Source organism: Lepidochelys olivacea (genome assembly GCF_965140295.1).
Source record: "Lepidochelys olivacea isolate rLepOli2 genome assembly, chromosome: 1".
NCBI classification, from domain to species: Eukaryota; Metazoa; Chordata; order Testudines; family Cheloniidae; genus Lepidochelys; species Lepidochelys olivacea.
In genome coordinates, this window is record NC_140411.1 from 199,041,351 (window position 1) to 199,067,988 (window position 26,638).

Below are 26,638 nucleotides of genomic sequence, written 5' to 3' on the forward strand. Positions count from 1 at the left end.
CGAATGCAGTGTTGGTTATCTGCCTGCCACATACCTCTCACTTGCACAAAGATGTTTCTATTTATATAAAAGCAGTTCCTCCCATAGTAAGTATAATTCTTTAGTCTTCATCTTTCTCACTTTATATATACAAATCTCCATGGGAAGCAATTTCTGCTATTAAAATCAGGATGTGTATTTCACCATGTTCTCAAGATCAACCTCTTTGTGCAACCCAGCTTAATTGTTATCCATTTAAAAAAAAAGGATAATTCCATCTATTCATGACAAATCATATAGCAAATATATCACTAAAGCGGCTTACGTGAAGTTGCTGTCTTGCATTCCTTGCTGCAGAACCAATTCAGTGCAAAAGAGACTTTAGTCTCATCTAGCAGAGCAAATGCAGCACATAAGAACTGCCATACTGGGTCAGACCATAGGTCCATCTAGCTCACTAGCCTGTCTTCCGACAGTGGCTGATGCCAGGTGCTCCAGAGGGAATGAACAGAACAGGTCATCATCAAGTGATCCATCCCCTGTCACCCATTCCCAGCTTCTGGCAAACAGAGGCTAGGGACATTTAGAGCATGGCATTGCATCCCTGACCACCCTGGCTAATAGCCATTGATGGACCTATCCTCTGTGAACTTACCTTGTTCTTTTTTGATCCCTGTTATAGTTTTGGCCTTCACAACATCCCTTGACAAGGAGTTCCACAGGTTGACTGTGCGTTGTGTGAAGAAGTACTTCCTTTTTTTTTTCTTTAACCTGCTGCGTATTAATTTAACTGGGTGATTCCTATTTCTTGCGTCATGTGAAGGAGTAAACAACACTTCCTTATTCACTTTCTCCACACCAGTCAAGATTTTTAGACCTCAACCATTTCCCCCGGTGTCACCTCTTTCCAAACTGAAAAATCCCAGTCTTTTTAATCTCTCTTCATACAGAAGCTGTTCCATACCCCTAATAATTTTTGTTGCCCTTCTCTGTACCTTTTCCAATTCCAATATATCTTTTTTGAGATAGGGTGACCGGCTCTGCACACAATATTCCAGATGTGAGTGTACCATGGATTTATATAGAGGCATTATGATATTGTCTGTCTCATCTATCCCTTTCCTAGCATTCTGTAAACTTTTTTTGACTGCTGCTGCACACTGAGTGGATGTTTTCAGAGAACTATCCACAATGACTCCAAGATCTCTTTCTTGAGTCATAATAGATAATTTAGACTCCCATCATTTTGTATGTATAGTTGAGATTGTTTTCCAATGTGCATTACTTTGCATTTATCAACATTGATTTTCATCTGCCATTTTGTTGCCCAGTCACCCAGTTTTGTGAGATCCCTTTGTAAGTCTTCACCATCTGCTTTGTACTTAACTATCTTGAGTAGTTTTGTATCATCTGCAAATTTTGCCACCTCACTGTTTACCCCTTTTTCCAAATCATTTATGACTATGTTGAACAGTACTGGTCCCAGTACAGACCCAGGGGGATATCACTATTTACCTCTCTTCATTGTGGAAACTGGCCATTTATTCCTACTCTTTCCTATCCTTTTCTTCCTATCATTTAAACAGTTACTGATCCATGACCTTCCCTCTTACCCCATGACTGCTTACTTTGCTTTAAGAGCCTTTGGTTAGGGACGTTGTCCAAGGCTTTCTGAAAGTCCAAGTAGGCAGTTTTCATTGGATCTCCCTTGTCCATGTGTGTGTTTGACCCCCTCAAAGATTCCAGTAGATTAGTGAGGCATGATTTCCCTTTGCAAAAGCAGTGTTGACTCTTCCCCAAAATACCATGTTCATCTACGTGTCTGGAAATTCTGTTCTTTACTATAGTTTCAACCAATTTGCCTGATACTGAACTTGGGCTTCCTTGCCTGTAATTGCGCGTGGAGTCTTTTTTTAAAAAAATTGGTGTTACATTAGCTATCCGCCAGTCATCTGGCATAGAGGTTGATTTAAGTGATAGGTTACATACCTCAGTTAGTAGTTCTGCAGTTTCATATTTGAGTTCCTTCAGAACTCTTGGGTGAATATCAACTGGTTCTGGAGACTTGTTACTGTTTAATTTATCAATTTGTTCCAAAACCTCTGGCACCTCAGTCTGGGACATTTGCTCAGATTTGTAACCTAAAAAGAATGGCTCAGGTGTGGGAATCTCTCTCACATCCTCTGCAGTGAAGACTGATACAAAGAATTCATTTAGTTTCTCCACAATGGCCTTATCTTTCTTGAGCACTCCTTTAGCACCTTGATCGTCCAGTGGCCCCAGTGATTGTTTAGCAGGCTTCCTGCTTCTGATGTACTTCAAAAAAATTTTGCTGTTACTTCTTAAGTCTTTGGCTAGTTGCTCTTCAAATTCTTTTTTGGCCGCCTAATATACTTTTACACTTGATTTTGCCAGAGTTTATGCTCCTTTCTATTTTCCTCAATAGGATTTAACTTCCAGTTTTTAAAGGATGCTTTTTTTTGCCTCTAATGGCTTCTTTTAATTTGTTTAGCCATGGTGGCACTTTTTTGGTCTTCTTACTACAGTATGTTTTTTGCTTTGGGGGTATACATTTAATTTGAGCTTCTATTATGGTGTTTTTTAAAAGTTTCCATGCAGCTTGCAGGCATTTCACTTTTGTGTCTGTACCTTTTAATTTCTGTTTAATTAGCTTCCTCATTTTTGTGTAGTTCCCCTTTCTGAAATTAAATGCTGTTGAGGTGGGCTGCTGTGGTGCACTCCCTCCCCCTCCCAGGATGTTTAAAATTAATTATATTATGGTTGCTATTACCAAGTGGTTCAGCTGTATTTACCCATATTCAGATCCTGTGCTCCACTTGGGACTAAATCAAGAATTGCCTCCCCTCTTGTGGGTTCCAGGACTAGCTGCTCCATAAACAGTCATTTATGGTGTCAAGAAACTTTGTCATGTAGCACAACTCATGTAAGCAACTTTAATAGTAACTTGAACTGACCTTGTAATTTATAATTACATACAATTTCTCAAACATAGGTGGCCAGAAACTTTTAATGTTGGGACATAAAAATCAAGGTGATAATCTGACAAAATATTTGGCTATGGTAATAGCATAATTTTCTTGCAAAACCTCATTTTGAATCTGTGCATGAGCTGCTAAATGCTTTATTGTCCTTAAAGTGTTGCCACAGTATGACCCCCTGTTTTCGCCCTTTGGTACCGTCTGTCTTGAAGATGCTCATATCTACAGTTTAAGTGCAGTTTGAGGTTCTTGTAGCACCAGTTCTGTGAACTTTAATAGAGGTGGTACAGGATGTGTGGAGATTTTGCTGCATTAAAAATTTATCCTGTACATCCATGTGTGTTCGGCTAGTCACAGATGCCAGAATGCAAATTCCTGAAAGGGATGCTGTCACGCAAGAGAATCAGTCTTGACTCTCCATCTGTGCAAAGAGTAATTTTACAAGTCATCAGCTGAGCAAATAAACCTCTAGCCGAGATGAAAACTGTTATTGCCGGGATTACAAAGTCCTTAAAGAAACTTTGTTGAATTCATGTACCTTCTCTAGACTTCAGCACTATATTTATTATGTCTTATTGTCTGTATGGCAGGCAACCCAAAGTAATGTTGACGAATGTCCTGAGGACAGAAATAGGAAGAAAATACACACAGAGCCATCTTATTACTGATGCTAATTTATCTGATGTTGACAAGTTGCAATCAGATCAACCACCCTCATCATCCGTTGCCAGCCTAGAGATATTGCAAATATTAAATCCTCCTCTCCAAAGCCTTTTTATATCCAAAAGGTATGTTGTTCAATACTGATTAAGTCTTAACGTCTGGACCTTTGCTTCATTTAACTAAAAATCATAATAATTTGCTTGCAATTGTTTTTTACGGAAAAGTATTCCTTATTACACTGTAGATGTTACCTGTTGTCTTGATCCCAAGCCTTACTCTTGTGAGTGTCGCTTTGGATCATATAATTTGAGTATGCCTGTACCAACCACAGTTTTGTGGAATTTCTGATGAGTTGGTGTCTAGAACTTGATTAATTCTGGTCCAGTTTATTGGACTCTCTGAGATGGGTGTTTTTCATCACTCCGGTGAAAAGAAAACACATTAACATCTAACTGTCCCCCTAGAAGAAGAAATCTACAGTTCTTTCCTCTTCTGATTGTTCTTCTGGATCTGATTTTGACTCTCTTCCAAGTCATACTTCTCATCACAGACCACCTGTGCGCCAGCTCTGCAAACACCAAGGCTCCCTTGAAAAGGACTTTGTACCTCTCAGCAGAACAGGAGTGGAAAGAAAGACATCAGACACCACAACATGCTATGCTGGAAAGTGACCCAGGTGGATCAGTTCACAGAGAGAGAAGACAGAGGGAGGTGTTTCCAGGGCATAGCTAGGAGACCGCATCATTCATCCAAATTCAGAAAAGGCTGTGGCTGTACATCATCATCATCTGAAAGAAATCACGATGGGAACTGCAGAGCATAAGCACCAGAGTTTGAGGGAAGAGAGCCATTAGCCAGGCAAAACAGCAAATTGACTGTGATCACACATGTACAAGATAATCAAAGTATTTGACATTTGAACCGCTGATAAAATGCATTTTGTCATCTCTTGATGGTTTTTGATTGACCTAATTTTGGTGCTCATCTCTTCTGACACATGCAGATATTCTTCTCAGCCTCACAATCTCATCTGATATATGTCAGAGTGACACCTGGGATTTGTGACAAAGGACCAGAATTAATTACAGAGTTCGTTACATGCTTTACATATATACTGTTCACCAGCTGATGGCTAGAGCCATGAGTGAATCAGACTGATTGACAATAAGATTTGCTTTATTGGAGACTTCCTGTTCCTAGGAGAATTTTTAAGATCACTCTGTAATTCTATCAGTGTTGAGATTTTGCATGGAAAAGTTATTCTGAGATAAACTTTATGTGAACAGAGAATGATAAATCCTCAGCTGAGATGTCAAAGGCAGTCTAAATGCAACAATATGCTAACATACTGTAGCTGAGCTAAAGTTACGTCGGTTTCCCCCTTGTCTCCTCTTGACTACCCAACTTCCAACCCATGGTCTGTGGTCATTGCTCTATGTGTTAGCTGCCTGACATAGATTGTAAGCTTCTTAGTGGAGAGATCTTGTCTTATGTCTGTCAAGGACCATGAACAAAATGGTACTTTGTTAGTAGTAATGATATTTGGTGTTACCAAGCCACTAAGTTACATGAATTCAACCAAAAGTTTCTTTATCTAGATTTCAGTGCAGCATTTATCATTTATTATTATATGTATGGCAGGCAACCCAAAGTTATTTTGAAGAATGTCCTGAGGATGAAAATTGGAAGAAAATACATAAAGAGACAGCTTATAACAGATGCTAATTTATCTGATCCCGACAAGTTGCTATCAGGTCAACCACGCTCATCATCTGTTGCCAACTTGCAGACATGTCACATATTAAGTCCTCCTCACCAAAGCCCTTTTATATCTAAAAGGTATGTCCTTCATTATTGCTTTTGCTAGCCGTATGCTGTCTGAAACAACGTAACTTGTCATGAAAAAGATAACTTCTGTTAAACTGTGTTTACGAGAATCTGACTTGAAGCAATAGTTGAATTTCCTGAGTGCAAACTAACATACAGTATTTTCAACAACCCATCATTTTAACATTACATTATTCTCATTCTTGCTACATCTGACATTACTTGGTCACCTTTTGTTGCTAAAAGAACTTAGATTTGGACTAGATCAATGTTTTATGTGTAGATATGATTACAAGGTTCTAATATGACTATGTTGGTTTGAAATTATGTCCAAAACTAATAATTATGTCACTTGCCTGTTGCTGTGATATTTGCTAGCTTGGTTCTAGGTTTTCTTTGACATATGCTCAAAGCACTTGTATATGCTAGTCCTGTTCCTCCTCCTAAATCCATAACTGGTCTCAACCCCATCATCAGTGTGCAGCAAGGACTGCCTCTCTCATTGGTTTAGCTCTCTGTTTTTCCTATTTCCATGTTTACATATACGTCAGTACAACAGAAATGCTTTGTGTGTGGAATTAGCTGTAGAAATGAAGCTGACTAGGATTACAGAATGTAAGTTTCATTCTGAATTTGCAAAGTGAACTATTCCATCTCTCCTCCTCCTATGCTCGTCTCTCTGCTTAAAAGAAAAACAGCATCAAGAACAAAGGAAAATAAAAGAGGAGGAGGAAATAATGAAATAAAGGTGATGACTACATAGCCGCTGGGAGGTGCGATTAGATAGACATAGATGCACTAGCTCCACAAAAGTTAGCGTCTGAAAATAGCAGCGTGGCGACGGCAGCTCAGGCTAGCCACCAGCATACATTCTTACGTGACCCCCTGAGTATGTACTTGGGTGGCTAGCTCAAGTCAAGCCACCAGTGCCACTGCAGTTAGACTAATGACTCTCCTCCCCATCCTTAAAATCCTGATGCAGACATGAGCGTTTTGCAAGTTAGCATGCAGTACAAACACTTGATTTGAGCTTACAGGGTAGATGTATTAGGCAGATGTATCCCATTATTCCTTGATCAAGGCACTTCTTTTTTTAGTCTTCACTGTCTCTTTATAGCCAGGATCATTCCAAGAAACAATGTGAAGTGCTGACTCAGATGAGGCTTGACAAGCTAGTATTAGGCTCTGAATCCACTCTGCTGCTACTTACCCCACAATGAGACTTAAGAAAACTCTGGGTGTGTTGGATATTAACCACATAGTTGAAGGTGACATACTTGGCCGTATAAATCAGCTCATGCATATTTTACAACAGCATCTGTAGGGAGTGTGACACTGAATGGAAATGGTGGGATTTGTATTCTGCTGTAACTGGATATAATTTTGGAATGACAGTTACGTGTATTCATAGAGAGCAGACTATATGTGAAATTGGGTAGATAGTTCATTGTATTTATAACTGAGAGACGATAGGTAAGTTATACATCTGGAATAGTGAGCATGGACTCGCTCTACCCACTGATAAATATCTAAGGGGCAGCTGCTGTATAGGTTTCACTTTAAGCAGTATATTAGAAAAGGCAGTACAGACATTTTAGTTTTGAAACTGCTAATTGCATCTTTGCACTGTGTAACCCATTCTGATAAGTTTTACAGTTCACAGTGTAGGCAGAGCAACTGCACCTGTATTTCCCCCATCGTGGTCCAGCAAGGTTCCAGCTCCCCAACTGTCAAATCTCTTGGGCAAAGACATGTCTCTCTACCTCCTGACCAAGTGTTTTCCAGGCTGCACAGTTCCCTGTCTACACTGTGAATTCCCCAGCAAATCAGTCTGACTAAGCAGGGGCTGCTTTGCCTTCTCTTCAAAGATTATAAACAGTGTAGTTGCCCATACATATACGTTACCATACAGCTTTTCCTAAACATACATGTTTATTCTTAAGGTGAATGATTACAGAGAAAACACATTAAAATAATAAAAACCTATACGCATGCTAATAAGAATACCAGAGATCACCCCAACTTTACCAAGGGCTCTGGCAGGTGTACAGTTTTTAAGAATCCACCAAGGGGATTTTCTGTGTTCATAAGTTCATAATAGCTGTTAGATCAGAACAAGCACACCCATGAAAAGATTTGTCCATCCTTTATAGAGACGGGGTCTTTGATCTGGAAATAAGTAATTTGTAGACAATGTGTTTCTCCTTCATAAGTTTAGGTAGGTACTTTCATAACTAATGGAGTTACATTGGCATACACCTCTCCCTAGAGATTTCCTGGGAAACCCACTTAATTTAAAAAGTCATTTTGTTTCAAATAGCCCTCTGAAGCTCTCCTAACACTTCCCAGAATTTACTTAACCATGTCTCCTCCCTAGAGACATTACATACAATCCCACAATAATTCATCAAATTTTCATTTTTAATAGAATGAACTCTTAAGGTACTTAAACTTAATTCAGTAAGGTTTGCCTAGGGTATTGCAGGAATTTGCCATATCTGTCTCAATAAGCATGAGCAAGTGCATGCTTTGTGAAGGCAATGCAGAGTGACAGGTGAAGTGTGTTTAAACTGAGATGAAAGATCTTTAGCCTACCTCTGCTGAAGTTTTTAGATTGGAATGGAGGTGGCTCTATGTTAAAAATTAGTTTATTCAAGCCAAGTGTTAACATGTTTTTTCAATATCTTCTCCAGTTACATTCACTGAAACGAAGTGTTTCAGAAATTGGTTCTCTCAGCTTACTTTGTAGCAGGGTTTCTTTGTTGCTTGAGGGATTCATTTCTCATATTTGTTTTGTAATAATCTTCTCTGACCCCAGGCATTAAGTAAAAATGTTGGACCTGTTTAATAAGGTATGTTAATAGGAGAAACCAATTTTCAGGAATCAAATGTTACTTTTAATGGTGGTGAGTAAATGCTGATAAGACTGCTTACAAACCTGAGAAGTCTGTCTAAAATATGTGGTGTAAAAGTAGTAATGCTGAAACATCTTACTAGTGAAAAGACAGGTTTCAGAGTAGCAGCCGTGTTAGGGAAGTGACGGTTCTAGACAAGCTCTTCAAACACTGCCTGGTAGTTTTGTCCAGGATACCTTTGGGACCTGATTTTCACTAACACAGAGGCCCCTTTACACAGCTCTGGCAGAGTAATAAAGCCTGTATAGTGGATTCAAATACATGTACATCCCCATTAAGGTCCCTTGACATAACCAGAGCAGTGAATAAGGGCCTCAATATATATGAGAATCACACCTTTGGTGTAGAAAAAGTATCCAGTTTTGTACTGTGGATATAAAGGGCCAATAAATATGTATTTTAATTTATAATATTTATATAATAATGTTGGAGGCCTTAGCTGGGCTTTTCCATTCTTGCGCCTCTACAGGGCAGTCAGTTAATTATGCCTGCTATTTAACTCAAACATGTAAATAACTGATTTGTATATACTTGTCCAAGTGACTTAGAATTGTGGGTGCAGAAATTTATACCATCTTCTGAAAATCTGCCCCCCCAATGTCTGCAGTAGGGAAGCATAATTTTTTAGTGGCAGGAAAAATTTTAATCCACTGTGGGTAGAAAGGCCAGAGATGTCCATTGCAAGTGGTGATAGAGCCTGATCCGGCACCCCATGAGAAGTTCATGGGATTTCTCATGTGAGTAGGTGATGCAGGATCAGACCCCATTTATGAAAAATTCATCAGTACTTTTCAAATAATTGGTATTAGAAAATTGCTTGTAGCACTCAGGGAAAAAAAGCAGAAACCAAGGTACTTGTATTAAATCACTTCTTGCCTCTGAATACACAGCTTTTCCCACACTGATACTGTATAAATAACTTATTTTGTCTTGATACCTGTCCAGGTTGAATGCTTTAAGGTGCAAGGCAATGGAGGATTAAGCCTAGTGTATATAGTAGCCTTGTAGTTTAGTGGTTCTGGTGCTCAGATTAGTGCTGCTTTTCCCTCCAGTTCCGACATGTAATTTAAACGGCAACTTCTTGTCAATTGTATATACAAGATACTACATAAGTAGCTGAACGTGTGTGTGTATTATAGGGGGAGCTGGGAGCAACCCTTATGTTAGTTTCATAATACTATCAACTATAAAATATTCTTGCAACCCATTTTTGAGACAGAGCTGCAGCAGTTCACTCTGCTCTGGGAACCCTATGAGTGGACAGTCTCTCTGTGAAGGGGGAGGAGAGAGTTAGACTGAGCTCCTCACAACAACCCCTATGCCTAGGCCCACCACATGGCTGCAGTGGCCCATCCCCATGTGGAGAAGTATCACATGGTGATGAGCAAACCCAGAGTGCTTATTACGTAATCAGAATGCATCTGTGTGTGTGTAAAGCCTTATTCAGAGTCCTGTTTCCTATTTTTGATGTGTTGTGACCATGTGTGAATTTAACAAGGAAAATTTCGGTGTAAATTTGAATACAGAATGCCCCTCATTCTTTCCTGCATGTCTGTTTGCATTCATGATACTGTATTTTTAATTTGATTTTTCTGACTTGGTCTATCTGCCCGCCAGAATGGATGGTCTTCCTGTCTGTTTAAGGTTGTCATCTTGAATCTTTCATATCAGTAAGATGCTTTTGCAGTAACATGCATCTCAGAATTTTTATGAGGTACCTTTTTATCAGACCTCTGTCAATGTTGTAAGTAGCATTACTTCAGGTGTTGACACACACACACACACACACACACACACACACACACACACCCCCCCCCCCCCCCCATCATTCATTCTAAAAACAGATTTGAAACTCTGGAATGAAGAATGGGAAATCTATTCACAGAATATTTACAATAACCAAATAAGATGTTTGTTAATGTGCAGGTAACCTTAACAAGAAGATACAGATAAGAATTAAAGGGAAATAACTCAAACCTCCTGTTCTACTATACCTGAATTAATAACTAATCTATAATAGTATTACATAGACATACCCAGCACTCCACAAAAACATATGGGCAAGGAGACATCCCTTAGGGTCAGCAGGGGGGAGCACCCCTAGCCAGCAGCAATGAATGGAGAATGGGAGGACTGACACACTTCGGGGCAGCAATGAGAGCAGATGGGGTGACACCCCTATGGGTAGAGTAGTGATTGGGGGGTGATGGGGAGACATCTCTGGGAGTTTTAAGACTCCTGCTAGATTCCATCCACTGGGGAAGTCTAAAACGAGGAATAATTTTTTTAACAAACTTGAGAGCCACTGTCTTGGCAGTGCAATTGTGACATGGAAAGGCTTCTGGCCATCCGCTGAATCTATCCACTATGACAAGGAGATACTTGATCATAGTCTGATCACAGCCGTCTGTCTTGTCTTATTCTCATTTCAGCCACCAAACAAAACTGGTTGGGATTTTAAACATAGTAAATTTAGACTTAGAAGATGAAAACATTAGTAAATAGTGCTAGATGTAGAGCCCTTTTAATTGCTTCAGAGTATGTCTACACTGCAGTCAGAGTTGTGACTGAAGTTTCTGAATACATACCCAAGCTATCTTTAATTTAGTCAGTGCGAGCACAAATAGCACGGAAGTATCATGCTTCAGCGTGGGCTGTACAAGCCTACCCAGGACCCTGAGTACTTACTGGAGCAGCTAGCCTGCACTGAAGTCAATGACTGGTATTAGTACTCAAGCTAGCTAGATCAAAGCTAGGTTGAATGTGTCTATATGGGCTTCAATCACATCTCTGAGTGCAGTGTAAACATTCCCTTGGAGACCTGATGGATGCTGCAGAGGCACCCAGAATTCATCAAATCACAGAGTTCCTTTTGTGAACCACTTGCAATATTCCCAGATCATCTGATAGCCCGGAGCTGAACAATTACCTGTTCCCTCATTGTAGCATTTGTTACACAAAATAATTTGGGAAGAGGGACAGAAGGGTTGGGAAATTTGCAAACATATTATGAAGTCTCTGGAACTCCCATAAAAGATAGATAAGGTAATTGCTAATTTATTTGTTTTTCCATGTATTAATCCCCATCCAGCAATGTGAAAATCTCATTTGTAAGTGCATTTCATACTTGGAAAATTATTACTAACTAATAGCTAATCAGATTTTACGATTAATAAACAGGAAAAAGAAGTGAGAAACTCCAGCCCCATAAATGCCCACCAATTTGCCTTGAAAGTAACCGTGTTTTATTTGTAATTCTAACACTATATTAGGAATCTCATTTATTTTCCACAGGGTATAAGAATATTTAAAAAAATATTCCTTGAGATAGCTTTGCAGTGTGTTCAAAAACAAACCCATGAGTCCTCCCCTTCGAGTTACCTTACACCTTGAGACCATCTCCAGAGGTGACCCATCACCATGGTGATCCTGTGCAGATCATAGCTGTATAGAGACCTGAGGAAAGTAAGTTGTGTGTGTGTGTTGGACCAGCCCTCTTGGCTATTTAAAGGATTCAGCACATTTTCACAGCTGTTTGATTATTCATATATCCGTGCAGGTCACCTTTTAAAGTAATATTCACTCTCTGTACTAGAGGGTGAAAATAAGATGAGCTGAGTTTATATGTATTTATGATAAGGGGAAATGTTTGTGTTTGGATATATATTTGCTGAAACATTCCTGAAGAAATGTTTGATTTTTAGAGTATGTGTCAAATGTCTGGGGAAGATTGATTAGTGGTACTAAACTAAATGCCAGAAACTCCTGATGACTTCTGTGGGGTCTCTTAAAATGGGAAACTCTGTATGATTGATACACACACACGTTAAAATAACATTATTTAAGATGAGAAAGTCAAGCACTCAAAAGCTAGGAAATGCCAGAACTAAAGTTGCCTGTGCAACCTTAATTTGGCTCCTTGGTGTGTGTGCGTTATGATAGTCTTCAATTATATGATCATATACTCTTTTCCCCCCCCCCCTCCACAGGCCCCCTGCTTCATTCAGTGTACAGTACTTATTCAATAAGCAGCTATTCAATATTTTGTTTTATCCTGATAGTTCAATGTGTAGCCCTTGCATGCCTTACTTACTGCATGCTATTCCAATTCTACTCTGAAGACAGAATTATTTTCTCCATGGGATTTTTTATGGTAGTCATTGATACAGTATGAAAGTGCTTTACAAACATTAGTTTATCTTCACAACACACCTGTGAGATGAGGGAGTGGTATCCCCATTTTACAGATATGAAGAAGAGAGACAGCAAGATTAAGGTTAAAAGTATCCACTAACTCTCTGTGTGCCGTATTTGAGACAACTAGGATCAGAAGTTTTTAGCGTATTTAGCATTATAAAGTAATTTATATGTTCAAAGCACAGCTCCCATTTACTTCAGATGCAGCTGTGAGTGCTCAGCAGTTCTGCAGATCAGACCCCAAGATCTCTAGTCAGGCACCCAGAAAATGAGGAATGTGCAACTTATGACCACCTGTTTAAGTGACTTGACTAGAATTACATAGAGAAACTGTGGCAGAGCCAAGGATAGAATCCAGTTCCCTAGGGCAGCATTCAACTGCCTTAACCATGAGACCCTCCTCTCTTTTCTGGATATGCACTGCATCGTTCACTCCACACCTTCCAACATCTACAGCAAATAAAACAATGATCCTCCAGATTACAATCGTCTTCACTACACAACCCTGATTCATTGCCAGAGCAGGTCCATCCTGTGCACTAAAGGAGGCAGGAATACTGTGGAAAAAACATGGTGATCATGTAATGAAAGGCTATCATAATGCATGTGCACAAGGGAGCGAATTAAGATTGCACAGGCAGCCTTAACTCTGGTATTAACCTGTGGTGTAAACAAGCCTTAAGGTATGTTGGTATAATTTATGTCGCTCGGGTGCAAATAAACCACCTGCCTGAGCAACATATGCTACACCAATCTAAGTGCCAGTGTGGACAGTGGTATATCAGTGGGAGAGCTTCTCCCACTGACATAGCTATCGCCTCTCAGGCAGGTGGTTTTATTATGCTGATGGGAAAGCTCTTTCCTGTCAACATAAAGCGTCTTAACCAGGCACGCTACAGAGACGCAGCTGCATTGGTTCAGCTGTGCCGCTGTAGCACTTCTAGCGTAGATTAGCCCTAACTTTTGAGAGTTTGACATTGTAACATCAGTGTCCTTTTAACATAGCACTTGGGCATAATTTCATTGGCTTTTAAAAAAGTTCTATCATGACATCATATTGACACCTGTATGGTTCATCAGCAGGGGTAGAACCTTTAGATCCACCATGCAGACCTCTGCCAGTTGAGGTGATGGAACAACTGATAGCAGTAGTAAGTTATCCTCTTTGTGGCACAGCACTAGAGGGGATGAGACATACACTTTGCCTGTGGGTATCACAGATATTTGCTGTCAGCAGAGGACTGGGGAAGTTCAGGAATCTTGGGCTCCATTCTAGGCTTTGAGAGCCAGTGTTCTTCAGTGGGCACAGATTCGTCTACCCATTCCACACAAGTGACCTCTTTTGCCCCCTTTCCTCCAACCTGTCCCTGTTCCAGTCCTGTCTGTTCCTCACCTTTACACCTTGACACAGGCCCATTCTCCTCACTTTACCAGATCCAGTCTCCTTGCCCAGCAAGTACGTCTTGCTTATCTGGATTCCCCATCCCAGTTCTCTCCACTTCATGGCTCCTCATCCCATGTTTCTCTCCCCCTTCCTCTAGTCATGACCTCTGCAACCCCGATGTTTCCTATTCCCACTGGCTCCTAGGCCCAGTCACCTTCTCTGGGCTCTCATCCAGTTTGTATCTCCTCTGACTTCTTGTCCCAATCTCTTGAGCAAATCCCAATTTTCCCCTACCCCGCAGCTCCTCATCCAATGTGTTGCCCTATACCTACTGTGTCCACATAGTATGCTATCTGCATTTGAATCAGAGCTTCCTCCTCAATGCTGTCTTCCAGGAGGAAGGTCATTGAGAGCAGGGAGGGTACATCTACACTGCTCACTTCTTACAGCAGCATGTAGAGTACATACACTTCTTGCCCCCTGGCCCAGGTATAAATAGAAGTGTTGATAGTGAGGCACTGCTTAGGCGATTAAAGTAAAGACATGCCTGAATCCAGTGAGTATATATCCTACACAGCTCTCTGCACACCCAAACAATGCCTCCTCCATCTCCAATGCTGTTTTTAGCAGTGTAAAGTCCCGATGTAGGGAAAGGCTCCGGCAGAGGGGAGGCAGTGAGGAAACGCTCCAGCGGCTCTTTGCTGCTTGACCCTTTTCTTGCCACAGAGGAAAAACTCCAGTAGCTAGGAGGCAGCAGAAAAAGTAACTGGCAGCTCCCCTGCCAGATCTCTTTCCCTGTTGCTTCCCCTTTGCCAGAGCCTTTCACTGATACTTGTAGCTACACATTGCCGTGAACACAGCCTGGCATATAGCTACACATACCCTACATGCTGCCGCCAGTGGTGTGCAGTGTAGACGTAGCCAGAGGTTCTCCCTGGTCTCAGTTCAGGTACCTGGACCCTGACCTGGTGCAGCTTGCAGCAGTCCAGAACTGCAATTGCGGGGACAATCCTGCTCAGCCCTGAACCGGATCCAGCATGCTCAGTGCAGTGGGAATTTGAGGTATTTAGATATTAGAATCTAAGAAGTCTCTACTGAGCATGTGCAAACTATAATTTTTCGTGGTCTTACAGCTTGGGTGGATTTTCACAAAAGGGCACTTACCTGACCCAAAGGCAACTCTTGTGCCAAATTTCAAGCCACCACTCTAAAGCAAGGGAGTGCTTTTTAAAGAAAAGGTCTCCAGAATTTTTTAACATGGACAAATGAACATATTTTCCCCTCACTTCATTTTCTGAAATGGCTAAACTATTTTGTCTGAAATTTTCCCAGAAAATTCAGGTTGAAGCAGACAACTGGTATGGAAAATATAAAATAGATTAATATTGCTTATTGTCCAAAGTGACCATTCTTTTTGCTGGTGTCGGAAATACATTTAAGCACCCACATCTGGCAGGTCCCAATCCTGCTAGGTGGTGTCTCCTTGTCTGGCACAGTACTAAGTTTTGTCAACTCCCATTAACTTCAGTAGGAGTTGAGGGCCATCAGCAGCTCACAAGATCAGACCCTCAAAACTGAAGTGTGACATCAATTTGTTATCAGTACATTTTGTACAGGAAAAAAGAGTTGTAGAGGATAGTAAAAGTCTTGGTTCTGCTATTGTTGCTTCCATTTTTAAAATAAAACCAACAGCTTGAGAAATAAGCACAGACTAAGACCCGTAGTTTTCCTTTCATCAGTTTCCAGTAATCGTCCCTATCTTCCCTCAGCCCTCTATGTGCAAAGCACATCCTTTTCAGGACCCTTTTAGCTGGAATTCTCTGTTTGAAACCTTTTCTCCGGGGAACAACTCATACTTTGGAATCTTGTGCCCATTTAAAGTCTCAAATAATATGAAATGTGCTATATTGCCCCCTATGCCCGATGTTAATGACAAAGGGAAAGAGATATGTAAGTGACTATGGCTTTCCTCTTTGCAGTCAGTGCTTCTGATCATTGTCTCAACAGTGCTTCACAGGCAGCACTGGCAGAACAATATTTAAATGACTAACCTTTACCAGTGAATCAGATTCTCATGTTGTGCACCTTCTTAGAAGCATCCTTTTCACTGGTGATCAACACTGCTAATGTCAGTACGTCTAGTAGTGTACTTCCATGGAGGAAACTAAATTTGTCTGCATTGTATTTTGCTATGCTTCACAACGCTTATTGGTGAAGCAGGATTCTGTAATCTGATCCTACTCTGATATCCATAGAGAGGGTTAGTCAGTACTCTTGCAGGATTAAGGAGAATTCATAGCTGTTGTTTTTACAGGAATGAATGGCATCAGAAGAAGACAGATAACAGTCTTCTGAAATTGTCTGAACCGTCTAAAGAAGCAGAAAGCAATAATGCTCTGTTTACTGTAAGAAGATATGACCAGCAGAAGAAAGGTTAGTGATGAAGAACAGTTCTGTTTTGCATTTAAATATTTGGATATTACAGTTGAAGAACTAGATATTTGCCTTATATTTACAAGGAGAGTGTACAAAAAAAGGGTAATACAAAGGTTTTGGTTTGTGAACATTTTGTCAAAAGTGTGTGGGGTAAAATATCCATACGCTATCAAATATCTAAAGCTAAATTTTAAATAATGTTAAGGCAATAGCTTAAATACACAAACAGAAGGAAAACAAGAGAGGAGCTTAAGGCTCTACCTTCAGTTATAAGAAGTAGGGCTGTCAAACGATTAAAAAAATAATCACTACAAAAGGTTTTTTTCCACCCCCACTCTCCTGCTGGTAATAGCTCACCATACCTGATCACTCTCATTACAGTGTGTATGGTAACACCCATTGTTTCATGTTCTCTGTGTATATAAATCTCCGCACTGTATTTTCCACTGAATGCATCCGATGAAGTGAGCTGTAGCTCACAAAAGCTTATGCTCAAATAAATTGGTTAGTCTCTAAGGTGCCACAAGTACTCCTTTTCTTTTTGCGGATACATACTAACATGGCTGCTACTCTGAAACCTGTCAAAAAAAAATAATTGTAATTAATTGTGAGATTTTAAAAAGTCATGATTAATTACCGTTTTAATTGCACTGTTAATGATAGAATACCAATTTAAGTTTATTATAAATATTTTGGATGATTTTCTACATTGTCAGATATATTGATTTCAGTTACAACAGAGAATACAAAGTGTACAGTGCTCACTTTATATTATTATTTTTATTACAAATATTTGCACCATAAAAAAGATAAAAGAAATAGTATTTTTCAGTTCACCTCATACAAGTACTGAAGTGCAATCTCCTTATCGTGAAAGTGCAATTTACAAATGTAGAATTTTTTGTTACATAACTGCACTCAAAACCAAAAGAATGTAAAAATTTAGACCCTACAGGTCGAAGCATGAAGGGGCATATGAATGGTTAGCATATCTGACATGTAAATACATTGCAATGCTGGTTACAACAGTGCCATGTGAAAGCCTGTTCTCACTTTCAGGTGACATTGTAAATAAGAAGCAGGCAGCATTATCTCCTGTAAATGTAAATAAACTTGTTTGTCTTAGTGATTGGCTGAACAAGAAGTAGGACTAAGTGGACTTATATGAGTTGAATTGAAAAGAAATATTTATTTTATCTTTTTTACAGTGCAAATATTTGTAATCAAAAATAATATAAAGTGAGCACAGTACACTTCATATTCTGTAACTTTGCAACTGAAATCAATATGTTTTAAAATGTAGAAAAACCTCAAAAATATTTATAATGTAAATTGGTATTCTGTTGTTTAACAGTACGATTAAAACTGCGATTAATGGCAACTATTTTTTTAATCTAGTTAATTTGTTTTGTGTTAATCGCATGCGTTAACTGCGATTAATTGACAACCCTAATAATAATATCACACCTTTATACAAAGCCTTTTGTTTCAAAGGTTGTTAAAATGTTACATGAACTTAACTGATGTACAAATGCTGCACAATGATTTCGTTCAGTACTGCAAGACAGGCAAGTGGGTGATGTAACGTGCAACGACAGACTTCAGTTGTTGGCAGGCGGGATGGAACTTTGGATCTCTGAAGCTAAAAGCATGAGCCTGTACTGCATGAGCTAAAAGCCACATGGACTTTAGCTAAGGTTGTAGCAGACTCATTAATCTATAAGTGGTCTAGGTGTCACTAGAGGGGATAGAGCACCACACCCAGGAGGTGTGTGGATTACACAAGTTTTTTAACATTTCATAGCAATATTTACATGGGGGCAGAATACTGTATCCAGCTGAAACTGCAGGAGGGATTTAGGAGGGCAGAATGTTAATTACTAAAGCTAGAATTGGCTTAGGTACTGAGGTTAACATTCCTACTCTGAGGTGGGTTATGAGTTCAGTTACATCCTTTTCTTGCTCCTGTAGATTGCAGATTTGTTCAGATTTCAGATTGCTTATGAATTTAAAATAATTTTTCACTGCGTATCGCCATTTTCACGGCAGAGAGGGGATGGAATTATCTAGTAAACACATGCAAGAAAGAGAGAGAAAAATCTTGTGTGGATGCAAATATGGTAATTGATGCACTTTTTTTATTTTTTGCCACTGTGACCACAATTTGAAAATGGTGAAGATGTTTAAGGATGACTACCAGCAATTTTAATAGAAATGTTATGGTATTGTGCCCTATTAAGTTACTCTTTTTTGTTGTTGTTTTTTATTAAAATATTTGGTATAGAAAACAAGAAAGGTGATCAACAAGATAAAGAAAGCAAAATCTTGAACTCTCTTGGTTTGAGGGAAGCAAGTTGTCTGAATTCTGAGAAGAGGAAAAGAAGATTTAGTGGCCATTTTCCTGATCAGTGTAATGCATGTTCCCGTGGAAAAGTACCATCGTCATATGTAAGTAACAATTTTGTTGTGTTAGTGTTTTTTCGCTTTAATAGCAGCAACTAAATCCAAAGATTATACCAGCAGCTAGTAAATTGTCTTTAAAAGACATTATGTACCACCTGTTGGCTAAGTAGTGCTGTATCAAATCTTGATATCTTTTCTTCCATTCCCTTATAGCAACACACAAAGACCTTGACTCCGCAACATTTACCTGAGTAACTCTACATATGTGAAAACAGCAAGGAGTCCTTGTGGTACTTTGGAGACTAATAAATTTATCTGGGCATAGGTTTTCTGGGCTAAAACCCACTTCATCAGATGCATGGAGTGGAACATACAGTAGGGAGGTATAAATACACAGCATATGAAAAGATAGGAGTTGTCTTACCAAGTGGGGGATCAGTGCTAACGAGCCAATTCAATTTAAGTTGGAAGCAGGCATTTCTCAACAGTTGACAAGAAGGAGTGGAAGTCACTTTTGTCGTGTTAATGAGGTCAGTGTAAACAAGGTGGCCCATTTCAAACAGTTGACACGAAGGTGTGAGTATTTAGCAAGGGGAAATTAGTTTTTATAATAACAATGAGGAGTACTTGTGGCACCTTAGAGATGAACAAATTGATTTAGTTTCTGTAGTGACCCATCCACTCCCAGTCTCTATTCAGGCCTAATTTGATGGTTTCCAGTTTGCAAATTAATTCCAGTTCTGCAGTTTCTCATTGGAGTTTGTTTTTGAAGTTTTTTTTGTTGAAGAATTGCCACTTTTAAGTCTGTTATTGAGCGACCAGGGAGATTGAAGTGTTCTCCGACTGGGTTTTGAATGTTATAATTCCTGATGTCAGGTTTATGTCCATTTATTCTTTTGCGTAGAGACTGTCCAGTTTGGCCAATGTACATGGCAGAGGGGCATTGCTGGCACATGATGGCATATATCACATTGGTAGATGTGCAGGTGAACTATCAGCCTGATAGTGTGGCTGATGTGGTTAGGTCATTAGATATGCGGACATTGTTGGCACCAAGTTTTGTTGTAGGGTTTGGTTCCTGGGTTAGTGTTTTTGTTGTGTGGTTTGTAGTTGCTGGTGAGTATTTGCTTCAGGTTGGGGGGCTGTCTGTAAGCGAGGACTGGTCTGTCTCCCAAGGTCTGTGAGAGTGAGGGATTGTCCTTCAGGATAGGTTGCAGATCCTTGATGATGCGTTGGAGAGGTTTTAGTTGGGGGCTGTAGGTGACGGCTAGTGGCGTTCTGTTACTTTCTTTGTTGGGCCTGTCTTGTAGTAGGTGACTTCTGGATACCCTTCTGTCTCTGTCAATCTGTTTCTTCACTTCAGCAGGTGGGTATTGTAGTTGTAAGAATGCTTGATTGAGATCCTGTAGGTGTTTGTCTCTGTCTGAGGGATTGGAGCAAATGCAGTTGTATCTTAGGTCTTGGCTGTAGACAATGGATCGTGCAATGTGGTCTGGATGAAAGCTGGAGGCATATAGGTAAAATAATGTCTGTGCTCCTACTTGAGATTCCCCTGTTTATGCATACGAGGATTTTATTAGCCCTTTTCGCCATAGCATCAGACTGCTGGGAGCTCATGTTCAGTTGATTATCCACCACACTTAAATCTTACTCACTACTTTCCAGGATAGTCACTCATCCTGTTTGTACGGCCTATATTCTTTGTTCCCACCATGTATAATTGACACTTAGACTTATTAAAATGCATATTGTTTGCTTGCACCCAGCTTACCAAGCGATTCAGATCACTCTGTCAGTGACCTGTCCTGTTCATTATTTGCCACTCCCCCCAATTTTTGTGTTGTCTGCAATTTTTATCAGTGATGAATTTTTGTTTTCTTCCACCTCACTGATAAAAAAATTTTGTAGGGTAGGGCCAAGAACTAATCCCTGTGGGACCACATTAGACATACATGTGCTCAGTGATGATTGCTTGTTTACAGTCTCATTTTGAGACCTATCAGTTCGCCAGATATTAGTCCATCTAATGTGTGCCTGTAATGGGGTTCACTCACCACAAGAGTGCCTCCTTGTGACCAGGCGTGGTATACCGGTTTTCTTCCTTTTAGGCACCCCCTGCTGATGGTCACTCCATCGGTGTACTCATTCCTCTTCTCGTAATTCACAATGCTGTCTCTTCATGACCCACCACTCCAGCTAGTCACTATATAATGCCCCTTTCCAGGGTATTAAAGTTCCACCAGACCAGCTGTGTGGATGGTACCTCCAACAGTCCTCTGCCACTTTCCTGTGGCTGGTAGAGGAACCCAGGCCCTCCCTCTACACTGCGTTCCAGTCCTGGAACCCTATGAACAGCAGTCAAGGTCTACACAGTCCCCATCCTTGCTGCTGCTTTCACTGGGCTTCTTCCTACCTGGACTTCTCAAGCTATTTTTCACCACAACTTCTCTGGGACTGACCCTGCTTCCGGGGCTAGGATCCCAGGACTTAGAGCCCTGTGCGGATACAAAATTTATATCCCTGGGTATAAATCAATATCCACTGATTGAGCATGGGTGTACCACCCCCACCCCTGCCCACTGGGTCAGGCACCAGGCTCATCAACAGCTGTCCCTGGTTGCGCTAGTGTATGCAAGTGGTTCACATGCTTTCAGATATGAATCCCTTTCACACAACGTTCTGTGTCTCCTGCCCGGAGGCGTGTGAGCTGCTTGCACACACTAGCAGCACCAGGGACAGCTGCCAGTGAGCCTGGTTGTTTTCTCCATCCCCCACCCCACCCTCCGCTGGGCAGGGCTGGGGGCAGAACAGCCAAGCCAGAGGAGCTGCCAGCATGGGGTGCTATCTCCTGGGAGAGACAGCTCAATATGCTGCTGCTTTCACCATGCAATTCCTACAGCTCCGCGGATAGCAATTTGTATCCTTGGATGTCCGCATCTGTGGGTATATATTTTCTATCCGCACAAGGCTCTACTTATTCTCTACCCTGGTTTCCTCCTTCTTACCTCTGTGCTCCTAGAGAATGACTACAGACTTTCTTCCTGCAGCCTTCCTGCTACTACAAACTTCCTGTCTTTATAATTGTTTCCCAGCTTCTCCCCCAGCTGGGCTTCCATCAGCAATTACTCTTTATAAATCCCTGAACCTCCCAAGAGATGCAACTGTGTAGGTTAATTAGCCCTTTCTGGGCCACCTGAACCCCTTCAGGGCTGGTGTGGGGTGAGTACCCCATCATAGTGCCAAGCTGATTTTATATCATTCTAGTTTTTTAATCCATCATGTGTTACCAAGTCAAGTGCCTTACAAAAGTCTAACTATATTATGTCAATATTACTATCTTTATCAATCAAATGTAATCTCATCAGAAAAGCTATCAGGTTAGTTTGACAGGATCTATTTTCTGTAAACCGATGGTGATTGGTATTAATTATATTACCCTGAATTCTTTATTAATTGAGTCCCATATCAGCCACTCCATAACCTTGCCTGGGATCGATGCCAGAGTGACAGGACTGTAATTATCTAAGTGGTCCTGTTTACTTTTTTTTAAACATTGGCTCAACCTTAGTTTTTTTTCCAGTCCATTGGGACTGCCCCCGTGTTCAAGACTAATTGAAAATGAGCATTAATGGTCCAGTGAGCTCTTCAGCCAGCTCTTTCAAAACTCTTAGATGCAAGTTATTCAGACCTGCTTTTGATTTTAAAAATGTCTTACTTTTAGTAGCTGATATTTAACTCGATATTAGTGGAGTGGAAAGAGTGTTATATGATTACAGCATTTGTTTTTCCCCAAATACAGAGCAGATATATTGAACACTTTTGCCTTTTGTGCATTATTATTAATTCCCCCATTTTTGTCTCATAATGGGCCAATACTCTTAGGATTTTTTATGTTTCTGATATACTTTAAATATCACCTCCTTATTGTCCAATTTGAATTTGTGTGACTACTCAGGTATGTAGAGTTACTTGTGTACTCCAGCATTGGTGCCTAAGTAGCAGAATGTATTGGTGTGCTAATTTTCTTCTTTCACTGTTTTTTTCATTTCCAAAATTACTTTTTTTTTCCCCCTCACTTCAGTTTTAACCCTTTTTATTGTAATCTAAAATGCTATACCATGGCTTAAAGTGTGCTTTGGAACCATTAATTATTGTTACACTGCAAAGCACTAAGCTAATTAAAGCATAAATTCAGTAACATAGCTTCCTTCACTGATAGAAGAGAATAAACCATAACCTTTAAATATATTAAAATTATGAACTGCAAGTCGGTTATTGGAGTCCTGGAGATGATAAATAGTTTATTCTGATCAGTTGTTAAGCCAGGGAAAAAAGGGGTAAAGGAATTCAAGTTTGAGAAACTGAACTTGCAGAAGGTAAGAGCAGAGTCCAATACAAGTCATCTGTGTTCAAGCACCTGCATGCTCCAATGATAGGTGCTCTGTAAGCACTTACTCCAAAGCCCCTTGCAGTCAGTGAATAGACTGTCATTGACGTCAGTGGGCTTTGGATCAGGCCCTGAACTCCCAATGGGCTGAATCTGAGAGTTGTTCAATACCCCCAACTCTGCTTTTGATAGGCAACGAGCACTTCTAACTCCCATCTGTGGCAGCCCATGGGGCAGCTGCCAAAAGGTTAGACACTGGTTTCTTGTTCAGTTTGAAAATAATCATGGTCAGAAAGGTTGTTCTCTGCTTACGATATCTTACGTAAACGTTCTGCATTGTCATAAGATGGGGGAAGAAGAATTAACCCCAGTCTGAGTCCTACACTTAGCTCTGTCTGAAATGTTCAGCAACATCTCTTTTACCTTGCTAGGTGTGTAAGTCAGTGGTCACAGAGCTCAGTCATCTCAGCAAGGTCAGGAAACAAATGTATGTTTTGGACCCCAGAAAAGATTAAATCTTTGATTTTTGTTTTCTAGAAAGAACGAAGGATAATTTCAACCCAGGGCCACAGATCTGGCCTGATTCAGGAAAATGTTTCCCTGGTTGTAGAGGCAGAATGTAAAGAAACGTCCATCCATGACCATTTGGAACCAGCTTTCAGCTGTGCAAAGGAACACTGCTCAGAGCGTCCTCCCAGGAGTTCATTACAGAAGCAGTATTCTACCACCAGTGAGGATGTGAGGATTTCCCCACTAGTTGGCACTTCTGGTAAACCAAAGGTGGACATGTCAGAGTATCTGAGCAAGTTGCGCAACAGAATCTGCAAGGCCAATCAGACATTTGTTTCAGCTGAGCCAAGTATGTAATATATCTGTTAGTGATATTTATTGATCTTTTTAGAAACTTAGAAGAGGCAGGCATGACTTACTAATGTAAATACTTGAAGTAGAATATATGGATCAGAGATCACAGTATCACTAAAGCATTGCACAAATCTCAGAACAGTGCATGATGTGTATTATTGCAATGGATGGTCTTGTAGTTATGGAACAGCATTAGGGAGACGGAATTTCTGGGTTCTGTTCCTTATTCTACAACTGACTCGTGTGACATTGGGCAAGTTACTCTGCTTGTTTCTGAGCTTTAAAATGAGAGAAATATTTAGCTACCTTAAGGAGGTGTGTTGTGGCTTAATTCGTGAATGCCTGAAAATTGCTTTGAGATCTTTTGGTAAAAGGTTCTATACAAATATAAAATAATATAAATGTAAAAGACTGGCAGGGACCTTGAGAGGTCACCTAATCTAGCTTCCTGCACAGAGGCAAGACCAAATATATCTGGACCATCCCTGAGAGGTGTTTGTCTAACCTGTTAATAAAAACCTCCAATGTTGGGTATTTCTCAGTGCTTCTTCCAATGTTTAACTATCCTTATAGTTTCAAAGATTTTCTTAATATATTAACCTTAATATCTTAGCTTCGTAATATTTTTATTTTACCTAAATCTCACTTAATGCAGATTACGCCCATTGCTTCTTGTCCTACCTTCAGTGGACATGGAGAACAACTGATCACCTTCCTTTTTACTACAGCCATTAACATATTTGAAGATTGTAATCAGGTCCCCCATCAGTCTTCCTTTCTCAAGATTAAGCATGCCTAGTTTTTTAACCTTCCTCGTAGGTCAGGTTTTCTAAAGCTCTTATCATTTTTGTAGCTCTCCTCTGGACTCTCTCCAGTTTATCCACATCTTTCCTGAAGTGTGGTGCCCAGCATTGGACACAGTACTTCAGCTATGTCATAACGAGCGCTATGTAGAGCTAGACAGTTACTTCCTGTATCTTAGCTTTGACATTTCTGTTAATACACCTCAGAATTGTATTAGATTTTTTCTAAACTACATCACATTGTTGGCTCATACTAAGTTTGTGATTCCCTATACCCAGATCCTTTCCAACAGTACTACTGCCTTACCAGTTATTCCTCATTTGATTTTTCCTTCCTAACAGTAGTATTTTGCACTTGTCTTTATTTAATTTCATCTTGTTAATTTCACACCAATTCTCCAATTTGTCAAGGTCATTTTGAATAATAATTCTTTCCTCCAGAGAGCTTGCAATGCTTCCCAGCTTGGTATTATCCACAAACTTTATAAGCGTACTCTCCACTCCATTAGCCAAATCATTAATGAAAATATTGAATAGTACCAGATGCAGAACAGCCCCTTGTGAGGCCCCACTAAATAAATCCTCCCAGTTTGACAGCGAACCATTGATAACTACTCTCTGAGTGTGGTTTTTCAGCCAGTTATGCACCCACCTTATAGTACTTTTCATCTAGACCGCATTTTGCTAGTTTGCTTATGAGAATGTCACATGGGACTGTGTCAGAAACCTTACTAAAATCAAGATATATCGCATCTACAGCTTCGCCCCATCTACTAGACCAGTAATCTTGTTGAAAGTAAGCGTGTGCGTGTGTATAAAAATCATATTGGAGTGAGTAAAGGATACAGTGTCAACCTTAATTTTGAATCTCCTTGATTTTGTGATCATTTAAGTCAGAACCATAGTGTTGCATTAAATCTAAGCTTATTTTATTCAGTGTCCTTTTTGGTGTTTCATTCTCCTGCCCTCCCTCGTATCCCTGCAGCTGTACATTAACATATTTTTAGCTGAAGACTGGGTGGAACTCTTAGGAGCTTGTAAATACCACTCTTAAATTAGCCAGTAGGGGTTGTGCAGAGCAATGGAGGTCAGTCTGCATTATAGAAGTTTCTCTGCAGTCTTCTCTGCCCCTTCCAAGCCAATGAGAGAGACATACACACACAAACATAAGTGTATGTATGAATGTATGTCACGCGGATTGCTTACATGGTAGTGCATAGTTCAACCCCAGGTCTACCAAGTCAGCGTAACTTCCTGTTTAATGGGGGTTTAATTAAACCCCCAGTGTCAATTGCAGACAGGCTTTTTTTTTTCTTACCAAAAATCTGTGATTTGATAGGAGTTACAATTTATTCTTAAATCTGAGTCTTATAAAAATGGATTTTCCTCTTTAGTTGTTCTTTCCAGCGACGATGAAGGATCTTCTGAACCAAAAGACCCAGAAAAGATGGATCTGCAGCCTGTGCATGATGACACAACTGACAACAAAGAAACAGAGCAAGAGCCTGAGTTACCTTTGGCAGAAGAGCTATTGCAAGATGTAACTGAAGATGAAGAGCAGCTCTGTGTAAGCTCAAAAGCTTCTCTCTCACCAACACAAGATGATCCAAAAAAATATTACGCACCCACCTTGTTTCTCTAATGTCCAGGGACTGACACAGCTACAATAACATATGCTAAACCTGCTCATTTCCCTTTGGCCTAAAAAATGGGATTTGAATCTAAAACTCATGATAAAAGGAAGTTCAGTAACTCACTGTCCAATCATATACTACTGGGTT

At 40.1% G+C, this 26,638-nt stretch overlaps 1 protein-coding gene across 7 annotated transcripts in view; it reads left to right on the top strand.

The window, feature by feature from the left end:
- SENP7 (SUMO specific peptidase 7) overlaps nt 1-26,638 on the top strand; it is a 72,271-nt gene that overhangs the window by 19,340 nt on the left and 26,293 nt on the right. For 6 of the 7 annotated variants that reach the window (XM_084616310.1, XM_084616312.1, XM_084616313.1 and 3 more), the window contains exons 5-10: nt 3,569-3,766; nt 5,283-5,480; nt 16,279-16,397; nt 18,685-18,848; nt 23,728-24,049; nt 26,252-26,424. In XM_084616310.1, the coding sequence (XP_084472436.1) occupies nt 3,569-3,766; nt 5,283-5,480; nt 16,279-16,397; nt 18,685-18,848; nt 23,728-24,049; nt 26,252-26,424 (1,174 nt within the window). The remainder of the gene's footprint in view (nt 1-3,568; nt 3,767-5,282; nt 5,481-16,278; nt 16,398-18,684; nt 18,849-23,727; nt 24,050-26,251; nt 26,425-26,638) is intronic. The other variant, XM_084616316.1, reaches the window with a different exon arrangement.